The sequence below is a fragment of the Lepisma saccharinum genome, chromosome 24, assembly GCF_977018435.1.
Source record: "Lepisma saccharinum chromosome 24, izLepSacc3.1, whole genome shotgun sequence".
In the NCBI taxonomy this organism is placed as follows: Eukaryota; Metazoa; Arthropoda; class Insecta; order Zygentoma; family Lepismatidae; genus Lepisma; species Lepisma saccharinum.
In genome coordinates, this window is record NC_139252.1 from 24,691,307 (window position 1) to 24,708,351 (window position 17,045).

At 36.4% G+C, this 17,045-nt stretch overlaps 1 protein-coding gene across 1 annotated transcript in view; it reads left to right on the plus strand.

The window, feature by feature from the left end:
- LOC145978140 (cubilin-like) overlaps positions 1–17,045 on the plus strand; it is a 416,836-nt gene that overhangs the window by 249,115 nt on the left and 150,676 nt on the right. Inside the window, exons 43-46 of the mRNA XM_083110579.1 lie at positions 7,820–8,028; positions 8,123–8,295; positions 11,524–11,739; positions 15,298–15,441. Coding sequence (XP_082966705.1) covers positions 7,820–8,028; positions 8,123–8,295; positions 11,524–11,739; positions 15,298–15,441 — 742 coding nt within the window. The remainder of the gene's footprint in view (positions 1–7,819; positions 8,029–8,122; positions 8,296–11,523; positions 11,740–15,297; positions 15,442–17,045) is intronic.

Here is a 17,045-nt window from a genome sequence, read left to right on the forward strand (position 1 = left end):
GTCTAAAATGATTTGAAAATAAAGCAATTCACCTGTATTTGCAAGGCTTGGTTAGGAAAAAAATGTAAACATACCTTTGCAGTTCTTCCCCAAAAGAGGCAGGCTGATTTAACAATAACACAGGATAATGATAATAGAAGTCAATTCACAATTTCATCGAGGTTCTCTTCACTGAGAAAGGGCTTACTGAATGAAACAACAACATTAGCATGTCGATTTTCTTTTTCTGGTTACCTTTATGATTACTTTCCTGTAGTTTACGGTTATTACAAGCATAAGAAAACAGTTTTTCTTCTTTGTGACGTTTCAGGAGAACACACGCTCCTTTCATCAGACATTTATTTTCATTTTGACTAAAGATACAGTTATAACAATGGTTAGTAATTTTTAAACAAAAAGAATCTGTTATATAATGGATGTTGTCAATGTTACATTGTTGTAATATAGCAACTTAACTGTGAAAAAAACAGTCTGTTTTATTTTTATTTAAATTATGAATCCAAAATATCATCAGGCAATTCAAATTCATCATTGTTTTCACAAAGTCTCTTGATGTTTTCTGTTACATTAAATTTTAAAGATGGTGGCTTACTCCATTTGTGAAAAAGAAAACTGCAGAAGAACACTGGAATAAATTAAATAATGAAAATGGTAACATAGATCCAGTATGGAGTCACAAAGAAGAAAAACTGTTTTCTTATGCTTGTAATAACCGTAAACTACAGGAAAGTAATTCTATAATGCAAGCAATGCGTACATACAAGAAAAAAGAAAAACTACCTTTATGATTACAGACATTAATTAATTCTGAAATTATTTTCATCTTCGCACTTAATCGACTCGCTACTTGCACCTGTTCCAAATTTCATACATAATACATTGTTTTCGAAAAAAAAAAAGTTTTATTCATAAAGAACAATTTAAAAACTTTACTTTCATGGTAATAGAATCATCTTTTGGAAAATAAAGTGAACAGACTCGTGCATTCTTCCTAATTTCCTTGCTGCATTTAAATGTTATCCCCAATGCCAATCTTCAGTCAATCAATTATGTTTTCTTTGATTTATTTTAGGGATGGGACTGATTAATCGGTACTCTGTCGGTATCGGCTGATATAGGCATATCGGTGTATCGGTAAAATTACCTATTATTTTACCGATCTGATATATTGATAAATATCTTATAATTTAGTGCAAAATTCTGCCATTTTGTTGTAATTTTTATGGATAATCTCCATGCCCTTCTTTCTAAAAAAGTAAAAGTCTAAATATTCAACTTCTTTTGCACTGTGGTCACCTCGAAACACACATTTATTAAGTAGATCAATTAACATTTCAGGTTCTTCAAGGACCATTTCTAATTTTATATCGGATCGGTAGAATATCGGTTATCGGTATTGGTAAATTTTATATCGGTACTTTATCGGTATCGGCCAAAATTTCATTCTTTCAAACATTTACCATGCTTTGAACCACTTTGAACCAACTTCCTATCCTACATAGATTAGTTCTGGAAAATCCCACGAGATGGCATATTGCCAATTGTTAGTGCTATATTTCCACAGAACTTCAGGTACTGCATGTTTTTTGAACGTAGGGACAAACGTAAAAAATGTTTGGGAGTGTATGTTGAAGGTACGAGGTGTGAATCGCATAAACACATTATACACCTTTTAACCCTTGTTGAGATGTTCGGGTTTTTGCCTTGCTTCCTTCTGCAATTAAGCTGACAATGCGAGTGTATCAGCAACAATGTGACTTAACATGGAGTGGTGGGAAGCCAACTGAGTTATGCCTAATGCCATATAACAAACATTGTTATTGAATTTTGTTGTCATAAATATGAGCATGCACTAGACAGATTAATGATCACATTTGATCAAAAGTGCAAATTTATTGTAAACTTCTCATGGCTACCAAAGGTCATTGTCCATTATAAATCTTAGTGACAGACCTCAAAATATTCAGAAAAGTTCAGGGAATTTGAATGACCTTGTTGGTTCATCGTATCCTTTTGGTTAACTTCCAAGATGTATATATCTAAAAGTACTGTGCTTCATAAATGTCTCATGTGCTGTGACATTTGTTTAATGTTTAGCATGCAATAGCCTCTCCTGCATTTAAGTTTGTATATACGATACCAGCCAGCCTCCGTGACACATCTTTCTACTATGCTAGTGGTTCCGGGTTCGAATCCCAGTCTGGACATGGGTGTTCTTTACAAGTGCCCTTTCATCAATTTCATCCTATCATCACTCATTCCCATCTTTGCGATTAGCCAAAAGCGGTAGAAAAGCGAAGTAAAATAAACCAAATGAATCAACGTACAGTACCTTTTCAGGCACGTGCTGAAAATAATTCATAGCAGAAGTTTTTATCAGAGAGAGATGAGATTGTTTTCTTTCTTCTGTATGACAGGCCTCTCATGGGAAATGAAATTTATTTATTTTCCTCCCAATAATGATAGTTAAGAAAAAGAATAATATGATATTTTATACAAAAATGTAACTTTGGCAGCTCACTTCGGCCACCACATAAACTAATTTCAAACAAACAATTAATAAGTAACACTATTATGTTGCTCTCACTGAAACGAGCAGAAGATAGGTGACCCAAACTTGCCTATCCTTTTGTCAACATTACTATGGTTAAAAGTGAAAATGGACTAAGCAGATTTTTGTCACCCTATATGCCTCAGTTGTAATGCACTCAGTTAAAATTTGCTATCTAAATGGTTCATCACTTGTAATAGTACCTTTCAAGATACAATAATCCCAATCAGATATGAAATTAATGCATTACTGAAATGGTAACACAGCAGGTAACTTGACCATTATTGTTGAAAGAGGATACTTGATTAATGTTTGTAAAATTGTTAAATTCTTGTATTGAAAGTATAGTTATACAGGGTGTTTCGTAAGTTTGTTTACAATGCTTGGGAGGTGATTGTACGAGTGACAATAAGGTGGAAAGTTCATGTAACGAAATTCTGGAAACGGCTTTGTTGCCGAGTTATTGACGTTTGAAAACGTGGGAAAATGATTTTCCGAAGTGAATAATGGCAAAATGGGTGGAGAGAAGTTGACGGTGTTGGGTGGTTCACTAAGAAATTGGGTACGCTCTTGTCAAAAAATCACGTGGCAATGTTGTGCAATGTCGGCGCATGGGATTCCCCAAAGGACGCAAACGAAGATGTTGATGAGAGTGGGGTGGGTGTGTGTTCTGCGTGAGCTGGTATCAACGAAAATTGGCATGTGTTGAATGGCACCAAAAAGACAAAGAAAATTTCCTGAGTGAAGGGCACCATGACATAAAAATGAAAAAAATGAACTGTCATAGGTTGCATACCCTGAAGGGCAGATGGGTGTCCGTGTGATCTGACGTTAAGTACCACATTTCCCGCTAGGGGCACCAGCAGTGTAGGTTTCCTCATGAAGGAGTGCACGTGTCTGTGCCATTCGTGCTTCAGGTGCTGTGCCAGCAGCAGGTTGTTCAACATTCACGGTTGAATGGAAAGACGTGAGGTTCTTGGACAGTAGTGTTGGGCAAACATTGGACCTAGCAGTGTTACGTGTTAATTTAGCCACAGCCCATCTTGTTCTGTGAAGTGTACTAGTGTTAACGGCCATAAACACTTGTAGCCCGGTGTAAGGGATGGCTGCATACACGTCCCAAGAGCTGGCGGACATGCATCTGATTTATGGGGAGGCTGGAGGTAATAGCCGTGCTTCAAGGCGTCTGTATGGGGCACGTTTTCCAAATAGGGTGTTACCATCGCACACCTTATTTCAAACTGTAGACACTCGACTTCGGAAAACAGGATCAGTGTTGCCACCTCGTCAAGAAGTTGACGACCGTTAAGCATGCGAACACGACGGTTTGTGGAAGATGTGCTAACTGCAGTGATGGATCATCCAGGCACCAGTACGTGTGCACCACTAGCCCACGAACGAAACACCTCCCATGTGAATGTGTGGCGAGTCTTGGCAGAAGAGGGGATGCACCCGGACAAATTGAAAAAAAGTGCAAGACCTTTTACCTCGGGACTTTGGCCCACGTGAGGACTTTTGCCAATGGTTTGTTCATCAAATTGAAACTGTCTCCAATTTTCAGAATACGGTACTATGGACTGATGAGGCTATCTTCACGAAAACTGGTGTGTTCAATAGTAAAAACAGTCATGTGTGGGAACATGAAAATCCAGATGCACTGCTAGTGGCACATCATCAGCACAGATTTGGAGTGAATGTGTGGTGCGGGATACTGCATGACCATTTGATTGGACTGTACATTCTCCCTGTTCGCCTATGTGGACCCACTTATCAAGCATTTCTCAGTGAGGTTTTGCCTGAACTACTAGAGGACGTGCCCTTGGCACTGAGACAAAGACTGTGGTTTCAACATGACAGTGCACCCCCACATTTCGATCGGAATGTGCGCCATTTCCTCAATACCATATTCCACAACCAGTGCATTGGCAGGGGAGGGTCTGTGCCATGGCCACCTCGATCGCCTGATATTACGCCCCTGGATTTCTTCCTCTGGGGAGAGATGAAACGCCTCGTTTATGAAACACCTGTTGTGTCAGCCGAGGACCTCGTTGCCCATATCAATGTAGCTGCAGCATCGATAGCAGATACGCCGGGGTTGTTGGGTCGCAGTAGACAATCCTTGATTTGCCGTTGTCGCCTCTGCTTGGAAGTACATGGTGGACACTTTGAAAACCGTCTGTGATGAGGTTCCCTTCACATGTCCATTAAGCATACTGTGTGCCCTTCAGGGTATGCAACCTATGACAGTTCATTTTTTCGATTTTACGTCATGGTGCCCTTCGCTTAGGAAATTTTCTTTGTCTTTTTAGTGCCATTCACACATGCCAATTTTCATTGATACCAGTTCACGCAGAACGCACACCCACCCCACTCTCATCAACATCTTCGTTCTCATCCTTTGGGGAATCCCTTGCGCTGACATTGCACAACATTGCCGCATGATTTTTTGACAAGAGTGTACCCAATTTCTTAGTGGACCGCCCAACACCGACGACTTCTCTCTACCCGTTTTTCCATTATTCACTTTGGAAAATCATTTTCCCACATTTTCAAACGTCAATAACTCAGCAACAAAGCCGTTTCCAGAATTCCGTTACATGAACTTTCCACCTTATTGTCACTCCTACAATCACCTTCCAAGCGTTGTAAACAAACTTACGAAACACCCTGTATAATGTGTGTATATAGTTAAATTCAAAATGTAAAACACTGTCAAATTACATGACAATATTCAATGACATATATTACACATCAATATTAAATAAATAATGTTATTAAGTTCCAAAATGCCCAGTTCAAGAAGAACTATACTAATTTCTGCAACATGCGAGCTCAATACTTCCTTAAAATGTCCAATTAATGTAAAGACTTCCTTATTCCTGTTCACATGATAATGCAGTTGCTTCTATGTTTAGATGTGAACATCAGAGTAATTCAAGTTCATTCATAAATAATAATTCAATCACATTTCTCTCAGTTCTCAAAGTAAGAAAATGTGTTTTTTATGCACTATAAATAATTTCAGTGCACTTAGATTATATTGGATTTTACTTTGTGCCGTAAAATCCCTTATGGCACTTATCTGTCATTTTAACAACATTTTGCAAGCCATCCATATTTTTGCATAAAGGCACAATTTAGAAGTTTCTTCAACTCTTGTTGTGGAACAATAGCTTTCACATTACTTAGGCTTACTATTTAATAAAATTAGTTGTGCTAGTGTGCAGATGCCCAGTAGAGTAACTAACATGCTCTGTGCCCCCTCCCCCCACCACAACTTTCAGTTATGCACACCTACTCATTTTTTTATTTTTTTTTAAGCTTTCCTTTCTAAAATATTAATTCACGCCTACATTTATATTAGATATGTACAAATATGAATACATACATGTAATTTGAATCAATGAAAAAACTAGTAAGAAAGGTTAAGACAACAGTAAAATATGTATATGTTATAATTATATGTGAAAATACACTGTTGCTACAAAAAATACGATTTTGTTAAATTCCCATCATCAGTCCTCATTATTTTTTGATTTAAGCAAATTCTTGTGCTATTTTGGTCAAGTCCACTTTTGGAGCTCGATTGCTTTCGATGCTTAACAGCGTCAATCCACTCAATCCCACACTTGTCATTGTGCTTCTCAAGTAATTTTTTGTCAATTTTTGCTTAGAAAACTACTTCTCAGCTGATGACGACATCAAAAGTAAGGTCAAATACAACATATAAGCAGTGCATAGCCAGGAATGCTACTAGCTAAAATTTTGTTTTCTATCAAGAGAAAGTTTGCAACTTCACTGATCTTCGACATGTTTCTCCTTTTGGTTTGAGTTGACACTACATTCCGAAAACATACAATTTCTGTAGCTACAGTGCAAGATACATCTTCTTCATATTTCTCCCGGAAATTAGTAGCGGATTCCACTAACTGTGTCTTGCGGTGTGTTCTATTAAAGATTAAAAAGGTGTCTCCTTGATTTGTTTCATGCTCTGAAATCTATTGTTTACTTTACTAGAATATCCAAAGTACTGTAGGAAAAAAATGCATTTTCTTGCCTGTCGTCTACCCTTTGATGATGTAATCAATTACTTGAACTATTCAGCTAATGGAACTTTTCTTCTAATCTGGTAATTTATTTATACTTTTCTAGTGATTAACATTTTCTGTTTGCTGTTGTAAGGGCATAAAAATAAAACTGTTTGGTTGAAAATATACTTTAACGTCGAAAGAAAAATTATTTTGAACTATCGGTCTTTCTTAATTTATCATTCTTACTGCATCCCCGAAGCCCTTGCCCCCCCCCACACCACAGAGTTTGCGGGGGTGTTATTGACGCCACTGCAGATGCCTCTCCCTAATACACATGTTGCTGGCACTAAGAAATAAATAATAAATACAGGTCAATGTATTTTCAGGTTTTCAACCTACACATGCAATTACAAGTGCTGTAGTTTACATTTACAAAACTTCCAAGAAAAAATATAATTTCTGCATAAGTTATTGTATTGAAAAACAATAAATTCATTGCAATTTTCCTTATTACATTTTTACCACTATTGCAAGTGTATCTAAAACTTATATAAAAAAAATTGCTGGTTGAAAAGAAAAAAAAACAATTTATATTTCATGTTTTTAATAACATTGCATATTTTACCTTGAAAGAATCTACTTCCTGAAAAAGTGCTCATTAAAAGTAGTGGTGTCTAAAGGTTAAATATGTGTTTTGATTGTATCCTATATAGTTCCTTGAAAGATAAAAAGCTGTTTGTAGATTTTTTTTAGAATATAAAAAATTGGAGCTGAGCCAATACCATACAAATAGAAAGGAGAAGGACAGACAGACAGACAGAGAGAGTACATGAATGAGTTCTGTCATCAGATTTTAGTTTAGGAGAACAGGAAATAATTGCTGGGGCAAGGTATGGACTATAAGGTGGATGTTTATTCTCCTTAACAGTGACTTTGCCAGTGATTGAACTAGTGAAGTATCATGTTGAAGACAAACTCAATTTTAAGCGAGATGGTAATTTTTCACCACATGTCCAACTCAAATGACCAGGATCATAGTATTACCAGAGGTAAACAGTTGAAAGAGTTCCATTTGTTCAAACATGGATGGATATATGTGACACCAGGTGCATTGCCACTTGCAATCATTTTAACGTATTAACTCAGAAACTTTTGAACCAACCTTCACATTTGCTGTAATCTCTAAAGTGAAAATTCTTTAATTTATATAATTTATATTGATTTTGTCCCATTACAGGGTTTTAAGTTGACATTCCGAGAAGCAACCACGGCATGTGGAGGCAGGATTATACTTACTTCTGACGTGAATACAACAGAAATATCATCTCCTAATTACCCTAACATTCCCCCTCCCTATAGCGAATGTGAATGGGTATTAATGGCACCTGGTGGGGAGAGGCTTCGTGTAGATTTCATTGGACGATTTGACCTTCATATGTCATCTGAGTAAGTAATACCTTACCTTAACTTTATTCATATCATTAAAATTTCATGTTGATCCCAAATATAAAATATTGAAATGTTTATTTTTTTCTTCTAGTTGTTCACAAGAGTATGTTGAAGTTCGCGATGGTGGATCCAGAAGCTCACACTTACTTGGTCGTTTTTGTCAACCACCAAACAGCCAGGCAACAACTGAAAATACAATCTACATTCGATATTTTACAAACATTACAGATCCAAACAATGGATTTAAGGCTAAGATATCAATAGGTATGTTAAATGTCAAGAAATATGTTTGTGTTAATGATTGTAGCACTTTATTTCAGCATGTTATTGTAATAACCATGCTGAACTGTATATTGTATAGCAGCTGTTCAGTATGATTATTAATATTAGTTTTGATATTCACCACTGGCTGGCTGTATAATGTTAACATGTAGCTGTATTTGTCCGTCTAGTTTTTTGTAGATATTTAAACAAAAAAAAACAAAAAAAACAGGTTTCACGAGAACACGATCCTGGGACTCTAGCATACTGTGCTATTGCTGTACCAACTGAACTATCCCTGGTTTCACCTGATTTTTCATTTCCATTCTTTTACTGGTGTGAAATTATGTCTGTTAGTGATACTGCAATGTGATTTTGATCTTTTCACTTAGGTTTGTAGTATATCACCTGTTTGTGCCAAATTATGTGGATAAAAATTACTTGGCATAGATAACTGTTTTTTACGATGCCTAATTTTTCAATAAAATATTTTACTCCAAACATTTCTATGAAATCAATGAGGGGTCAACAGATTGGTTTGAACCCCCTGATGCCCATGGTAGAACCATTCTCATCCTCATGCACAACAATAGCATTTCCATGACTGTAATGAATTTTAGGATGCTGCTCAGTAATTTGAAACAAAATTACTCTTTTGTAGCACATGTGTGGATTTGTTTGTGTCCAAATCTCTCGAACTATAAAGATAAAATTTTGGGGACTGATAGATCTACCAAATCGTAGCTCAAGTCAGCATAATTTAGCTTGACTGATACCCTGATTTTTCTCCAGTCCTATTTGTTCTGCCCCTGTGCAAAGGCTGTGCTATTAACCTTTTTTTCCCCTGGACATGATTCGAATCTTTCTACAGATTCATGATGGATTTGATGCAGTAAACACGGTATAAGAATTACTTACGTGAAATTTTGTATTTCCACGTTGCACAATTTAATGGTTATTTCCGATTAATTTCACTCCAGACACCGAGTGAATGAAGGCAGTGAGCCTTCAAAATTAAATTATCCTCAACACTGATGGAAAGCCTTCAGCAGGCGTAAAACCCCTAACACCACAGGTAAAGAACTGGGTACACTTTCAGTATCATGTCCCAGCTTCAGAGATGAAAACCCAAGCAACGAGGTGCCTTGCAAATTACAAGAAGGGGTAAATTGAGAGGACATGGCAGCGCAAGGAATGTGGAGTTCCTTCTCATTCCCTTGAATGTTTTTAAATATATCGGACACATACACATACAGTGGAACCCTGATTTTATGTTCCTCAGTTTTACATTTTGCTGCATCATACATTCAATCTTCATGGTCCCAACATAGAATGCTATAAAATTTTCTTCGATTTTACATTTTCCTGCATTTTAAGTTTTTTCAGCTTGCTCCCCTGAAAAACTTAAAATCAACTTAAAATCAAGGTTCCACTGTACATCATTTTTGAATATCGAGTACTGTGAGAATAAACATTTTGATTGATAAATACAAATACTGATGTCTATTCTTAGTAGCCTTATTCTTTTAAGTACTACAGGGTAGGATTCATACTTTATACTGATGCGTGCGCACCCTGCAGCGCACTCCGCTTGACATGAACGGTGGTGGTGAGTGTTGGCTTTGCAGCGCAATGTGTGTCAGTTGGCTCCCAGCTTTCGGAGCGGTAACATCGGCCTTAACAGTAGCCCCTATACGGTGGTGCGTGACACGGCGATATGGAAAGTTCGTTAGAGCAACGCTACGCGATCAAATTTTGCGTCCGGTTGGGCAAGTCTCCTTCCAAAACGGTCACAATGCTTCAACAGGCGTTTGGGACTGAGTGTCTGTCCTCTTCTCAAGTCAAAAAGTGGCGTGAGGCTTTTCGTCAGGGCCAGGAAGAGGTGACTGACGAACCCCGGTCTGAACGCCCGTCGTCGGCCAGAACTGACGTGAATATGCAGCGAGTGCGTGATTTTTTGAACACGGACCGGCGTTTGAGTCTCTACCAAGTAGCAGAAGCCCTGAACTTATCGGAGACAACGGTGCAATGCATTCTTACCAAGGACTTGCACATGCGGAAAGTCTGCGCGAAACTTGTGCCGCGAGTTTTGACTGCAGAACAGAAACAGAACTGAGTGCTCTGATGTGAAGAACTACTGCAATTGTGCGAAGGCGATCCTGCCATTCTTGAAACAGTGATAAGCGGTGACGAAATGTGGACTTTTCAGTACGATCCAGAAACAAAATGACAAAGCGCTGAGTAGCACACCTCAAACTCACCCCGTCCCAAGAAAGCACGGATGAGCAAATCGAAAACGAAGACCATGCTCATCACCTTTTTCGGAGTGACAGGGATCGTCCACTACGAGTTTGTCCCACCCGGACAGACCTTGAACGCTGCTTACTACCAGGAAGTCCTGAAAAGGCTGAAAAGAAGCATCGCGTGCAAGCGAAGGGACATCAAGGACAACTGGAAGCTTCACCACGATAACGCCCCCAGCCACACCACCTTCATCGTCAACGACTACCTGGTCCGAGTCAACGTTCCTGTGGTACCCCAGCCTCCCTACAGTCCGGACTTGTTGCCTCCTGACTTCTTCTTGTTTCCACGCTTAAAATCAGTGCTGAAAGGAAAACGTTTCGACTCCATCGAGGACATCAAAGCAAATGTCAAGGCAGCCATCCCAGAACAGGACTTCGGGGACGCCTTTGAGTCATGGAAAAGCTGCCTACAGAAGTGCATTGATGCAGGAGGTGCCTATTTTGAAGACTATTAGTCAGTTGTACTGATCAGCTCAATAAATATGTCTTTTTGAATGAAGGCTCATTACTTTTGAATCCTACCCTGTTCGTGGAATATGTCTAGTGGAGGAAATTAAAACTGAGTTAAGAAAACTGGTCAAAATTTATTGCTTTAAGTGGTTCTGGGACTCACCCAACCTCATCAGTGATTACCTGAGTGTGATCCTAAGGGTTAAATGAAAGCATGGTGCTGCACTATGACCAAGATCGAGATAGTATAGGCCTCTATAGCACAATGCAACCTGTGGAAAACAACTATATATATATATATTGTCTTTGTCATTCTACTACTAATTAAACTTTGGTTTTATTGACAGTTCTGAAAAACTTAAGCATTTGCATTAACTACTGCTTTGAATAGAAATATACCAATATTTTTGTAAATTTTTCATCTTTAATCATACGTACAGTTACATCAAATAAAATGAACAACTTTGATCTTTTCCAGAAACTTGTGGCGGGCTGTTCAGAGGTACCCAGTTTCACATTTCATCTCCTGGTTTTCCCTCAACATATGATAATAATCTTAATTGCCGATGGACTATAGAAGCAGAAGATGATCATTTCTTAGAATTTAATTTCTTGCATTTTGATCTTCCACCCAGTAATAATTGCACGGATTCAGATTACTTACAAATTGGAGAAAACTTATTTAATGACACAGGTAAATATGCACATATGAATTCATGGTGGTTGCGGTAAACGCGGTTTGAAATTACTTACGTGAAATTTAGAAGATTTCGTACTTCCGCGTTGCACAATTTAATTGTTCAATCCTATTAATTTCGAAGATCCACTGACTTCATTAACAAAAGGGTACGGCGTAAATTTCACGTAAGTAATGCACATATGATTTTGTAACCTGATTTAATAATTCATAATTAATGAGTACACTATCAGTATTAATAAATGTAGGCTTATCTGTATGAGTAAAATTACCAATAAGTTTATCGATCCAAGATAAACTATAATACTAACTTGGTGGGTGCAGTGAATGACTAGAGAGAGTTTATCAATGACCAAGTGCTGGAAGCAGTTTTAGGGTGCTGGAATAGGGCAAAAAAACTCGTTGTCAGGGAGGTACAACATATCTCATGTTGAACTCGTGAGAGAAGATACCAGGATTGGGCCCTGTTGAATGAGATGAATCAGAGGAATAGGATCTGGTAGTATTTTCATCAACAGCATCACATATGTGCTGAAAGTATGTATCTTGCTAGATGTGCAACTTCCTGTGTGTGTGTGTGTGAGAGAGAGCATATTTCTCTCTCTCTCTCTCTCTCTCTCTCTCTCTCTCTCTCTCTCACTCTCTCACTCACTCACTCACTCACTCACTCACTCACTCACTCACTCACAGTAAAGTATTAATCATCAGTTGCTACATTCCTAATCATGATCATTTGGCTCAGTACCATTGGCAACTGTGAGTTGTGTTGTCCTCATGTACCATCTTCATGGTAGTCCATGTAGGTTACCAATAAATAACCTGCAATTTAGTACAAAATTCTGTCATTTTGTTATTATTTTTATGGATATAAAAATATAATTCCTGTGCTATTGTTTTATGAAGTAAATATCTAAATATGTAGTTTCTTTTTCAAAGCAAAATCTATTGCAGTGTTATAGTAGTTGAAAATGAACATTTCATGTTCTTCAAGGCATATTTGTAATTTTATATCAGCTCTGTTGCATATTGGCTCACATTTAAATTCAGATTTAGTATTTCCTTCAAGATATCCAGACTATAGTAAGTGGCATGAATGTAGTGCTGCCAAGGTCATGCCACCTACCTACAGTGTTGCTAATATGCAACAATTTCAACTTTCAGTAATAATTCCAGAAAAATGCTAGAATATAGTACTTAAGGGAAATAACATTATGAGGCATTTTTTAAGTTGAAATACTTTCTTGGCCATTCAGAAAAAAATTAAAACATATTTCCATGAAAGTGACAAGGAAAATTATTTTTTTACTTCAAACTGTAAAAAAAATATAGAAGCAGTGATACAAGAGGGTTGAAGAAAATATTGAAACCAGTAAACTTCAGTGGCGAGATCAAACTGGTCCTTTTTTGTTCTCAAGATGTTAAAATATATAAGGCATACTCGAGAAATATTTGGGTAGCATAGATTAACGCAGAATTGAATAAGCTAAATATTGATGTAACTAGTTTTAATATAGGTCTATTGGTTAATTTTTAATTGGAGTCCAAACTCTAGTATCTATAATTTTTAATCTGGTAGTAGAGGGCCAGGGGTGTGGAGGAGGCAAGGGAAAGCTCTGAAAGCATGTGACCTTGACTGGTCTATATTCATGTTCACAACCTTTGGAGTATTACTAACTTGTTTCATATAACTTTAGTTTGAACAAAAATAAGCAAATATTAATTGAATTCTAGTTGTCTTCTTTATCTTAAAGAGGATTACTTTTAAACTTATTTATGCTTACAAGTCACAGTGAAATAGCCTTATTATTTTTAAAATACAAATTTACACTATAATTTTCTGATAATTTCTGTTTTTAGTAAAAATTTATTTGAATTTGGTTAATTTACCTAATTATTTGTTTTAATTGAATTTGTTTAGAAATAATAATAATATTAGTATATTTAATTAATTAATTTAAAGAACTAGGTAATGTATGGATATTGAAGTTATGAATATTCAGATTTCATAAAAGCAGAATTTGATTCATATATAATCCCAATAAATGAAATAAATACGAACTCATTCCAACTATTAGATGTTGATAATCGAACATTATTACCAATTCACACATTTATTCGAATTTTAACTACATCAGCAAATGTTCTGCATTCATGAACCATACCATCAACAGGAATTAAGATAGATGCCACCAGTATATTGTGATAAGGTTTCTCACCTAGTGAGAGAAAACTGATTATGTTTTAATTGACACGCATATGTCAGATTTGTGTGGTTTCCCTTTGCTTTCTTGCAAATATCTAAGTGGTATTCCATTGCCACTTGCCAGTAAGGTTATGATACTGACACTAAATTGAAGAACATTAAAAACATGATTCATGGAGTGGGTTTGGCTTCTGATAAAGTAACAAATTGCAGAGTTTGTAGTATTGGTCACTTTTAGCAAGAAACTGAGTATTACTCTGATGTCTACATGAAGGCAACAAACATGATTGCAAGAACTTGATTAAATTCTCACTCATTAGAGAACATTTAAGATGTTTAGTGAGTGAATTTATAACTCACACTTTATCATAAGTAGACCTCGAATTTTAGGTTTTTTACCTACTTTTTCCTTTGCAGGTAAATAAGAAATAACAAGTTATGTCAGCGTTTCATTAAAAAATGCAACTGATCAAGTTTTATATTGCTTAAAATAACCTATTTTACTTCTTTGAACCTATTTTAGGTTTTTGTGCCTAAATCAAACCTTTTTTTAGGTTTTTATATATTTTTTAAAGTTTTACATTATTTTTACATCATACAGAGGTATTTGTTCTGTTTGGTAATAAAAAAATTCAATGACGAACTTGTTTGAAACATACTCTCGGCCAATTTCCCTCCCTCTAGTTCCATAATGTTTTTCGAAGCTCTAAACAAAGCAAAATGTCTGGTGCCATTTTTGCCTGGACAGTCCAAAGTGATCTGATCCGCTCACTTTTGGTGCTTTCTAACATTCAAATTTGCACCATTGACTAAGCATCTGTTTAAAGATCATTTTCAGCATATAAGATGATCCTCACAGATAAAAGGCAGGGTTTTGTCTGAGGATAATGTGAAAAATATTGTTATGTATTGTGCAGGAAATTATACATAATTAATTTATCATATCGACTAGTAACTTTTGCTAACAGTACAAGTATTAGTATTACAATAATTTGTGGATCATTGTAAAAATGATGCATTGAAATGAAAATTTGATTAGAAAATTAATATTTTTGATGGTTACATATATCTATGAAAATTTCTCACACTTCCTTTGAAATTTTGTTTTTAACAATTGTGCCTAATTAGTATTTTTCAGGATCTTTGAACCATTTTAAGTTTTTTGGAACCTACTTCAGGATTTTTAAAGGCTAATTTAATATTTTAGGATTTTTAGGACCTATTTTAGGATTTTTAGAGCCTAAAAGTACATTTTTTAGAACCTAAAACTCCAAGATCTAATCATAAAGTAGGACTTGCCATTTTTTAAAAAACAGGACTGCATCATTCCTTATGTTTTCTTCTTTGTACAGAAAATATTATTGGCACTTTCTGTGGAAATGAACTACCTCCTGCTCCTTCATCTGCATCCAGTGAAGCTGCTTTGACTTTCCATTCTGATGCCATTTCCCAGAGTAACAATGGCTTTAATCTCCAAATTTCTATGTCAAGAGAAGGTGAGTGTTCTTTGTAAATTTATATAATACTTATAAGATTTCAGGTTATAAGATTGGCCTGGTGACCTTATTCACGATTTTTTAAATCTGATGTTCAGTCTTCAAAAAAATGGTGATACATTTGAAAATACATGATTGAAGTGTTGTGTAAATATGGCAAGTGTGCTTTCTTTTGTCTTGTGAGATACCATTATATTGTATTGCAAAATAATGAAACTATACCTGAGCCAATACTGATGTTGATGTACCAGTAGTATCAGTAATAGAGCTGAGTTGATACCGATGTATCAGTACGAATGCAAAAATGCCACGCAATATTTACACTAAGTCAACATACTAGAAATTATGCAAAATGCATAATTTCATTATTTTTTAAATAAATGGTGGGAATACATGGATTTTTTGATTAAATTATTCTCGTGTGCAACTGTGAATATTTCAAAATACGAGCAGAACTGGGGTAGATCACTGAGGTATTGTTCCAATGGAAAATTTATATACCGTATTTACTCATGTATAATGCATGTGCATGTATGATGCACACCCTGGTTTTTGATGGGAAAAGATAAAAACAATTATGTCTCTTATGTAATGTGCAGTGCAATTCAGGTAAGAAATGGCTTAGTTGTAGGTCGTAAAGCTGTTGCTATGCCGATCAAGAGCGAATGCCATCATACCTATTCAATAAGTCACCTGTTTCTATGTGGACCTTGAGAGAATATTGTCTTGTGTATGCAATAAGTCACCAACCCATTGTACCTTGCCCCCCCCCCCCCCCCCCCCCCGTGTTTAGCTTTCCAAAGCTTTCACTTCTGTAATCATCTTGTTTATTCTGTAGTAGAAGAAAGCGAGATCAAAATTACATTACGGATTTGCAGCAGTCAGGAAGTTATTTTCTATTATTTCTCACCCAACAAATACCGTTGATACACATCCTGGGCATGCTCGAATTCTGCAAAAAAGGCAGTACTTGTCTCGGTGTCGCAAAATATTCTGTTATGAAGTGAAAAATCATTGAAAACAGCCCATAAAACTTTTACGTGTGTTTTGTTAAAATTATAATTGCAGTAAAACCTCCTTAATCTGGACCCCAATAAGCCAGACTTTGCTTAATCTGGACAGGCAAAAAAAAAAAAAAACAGAACGCAAGGTTTTAAATGTGGCTAGAAGTCAACAAGAGAACTTCCCAAAGAACGGTGCCAGTCAACCACTGATGAAATTCTGTTTCCCCGCAGACTTTGTACTGTACTGTATAGTGTATTTAGGCTTATGCCCTTTAAATACACCATAATAAACGTGTTTTGTTGCTATAAATGGAGTTTTAATGCACTTTCTACTGTTCTTTTAGGTTATTTCAGTTATCCGGACTGGTCAACTTATCCCCTCATTAGTCTGGATTAACGAGGTTTTACTGTAACTAATTGCTCAAGAAACCCAACCTGGTCATTTGTACTTGCACCTGTTGATACATACATGTTAAATGCAGCGACATAGTGAAAACGTGCGTGGTTTCATGTCATGTGGGCTGTCCGAAGTGCATATTACACACACAGTTTTTGGGGACAAAAATTTTGGAAAAATAGTGCTCATTATACATGAATAAA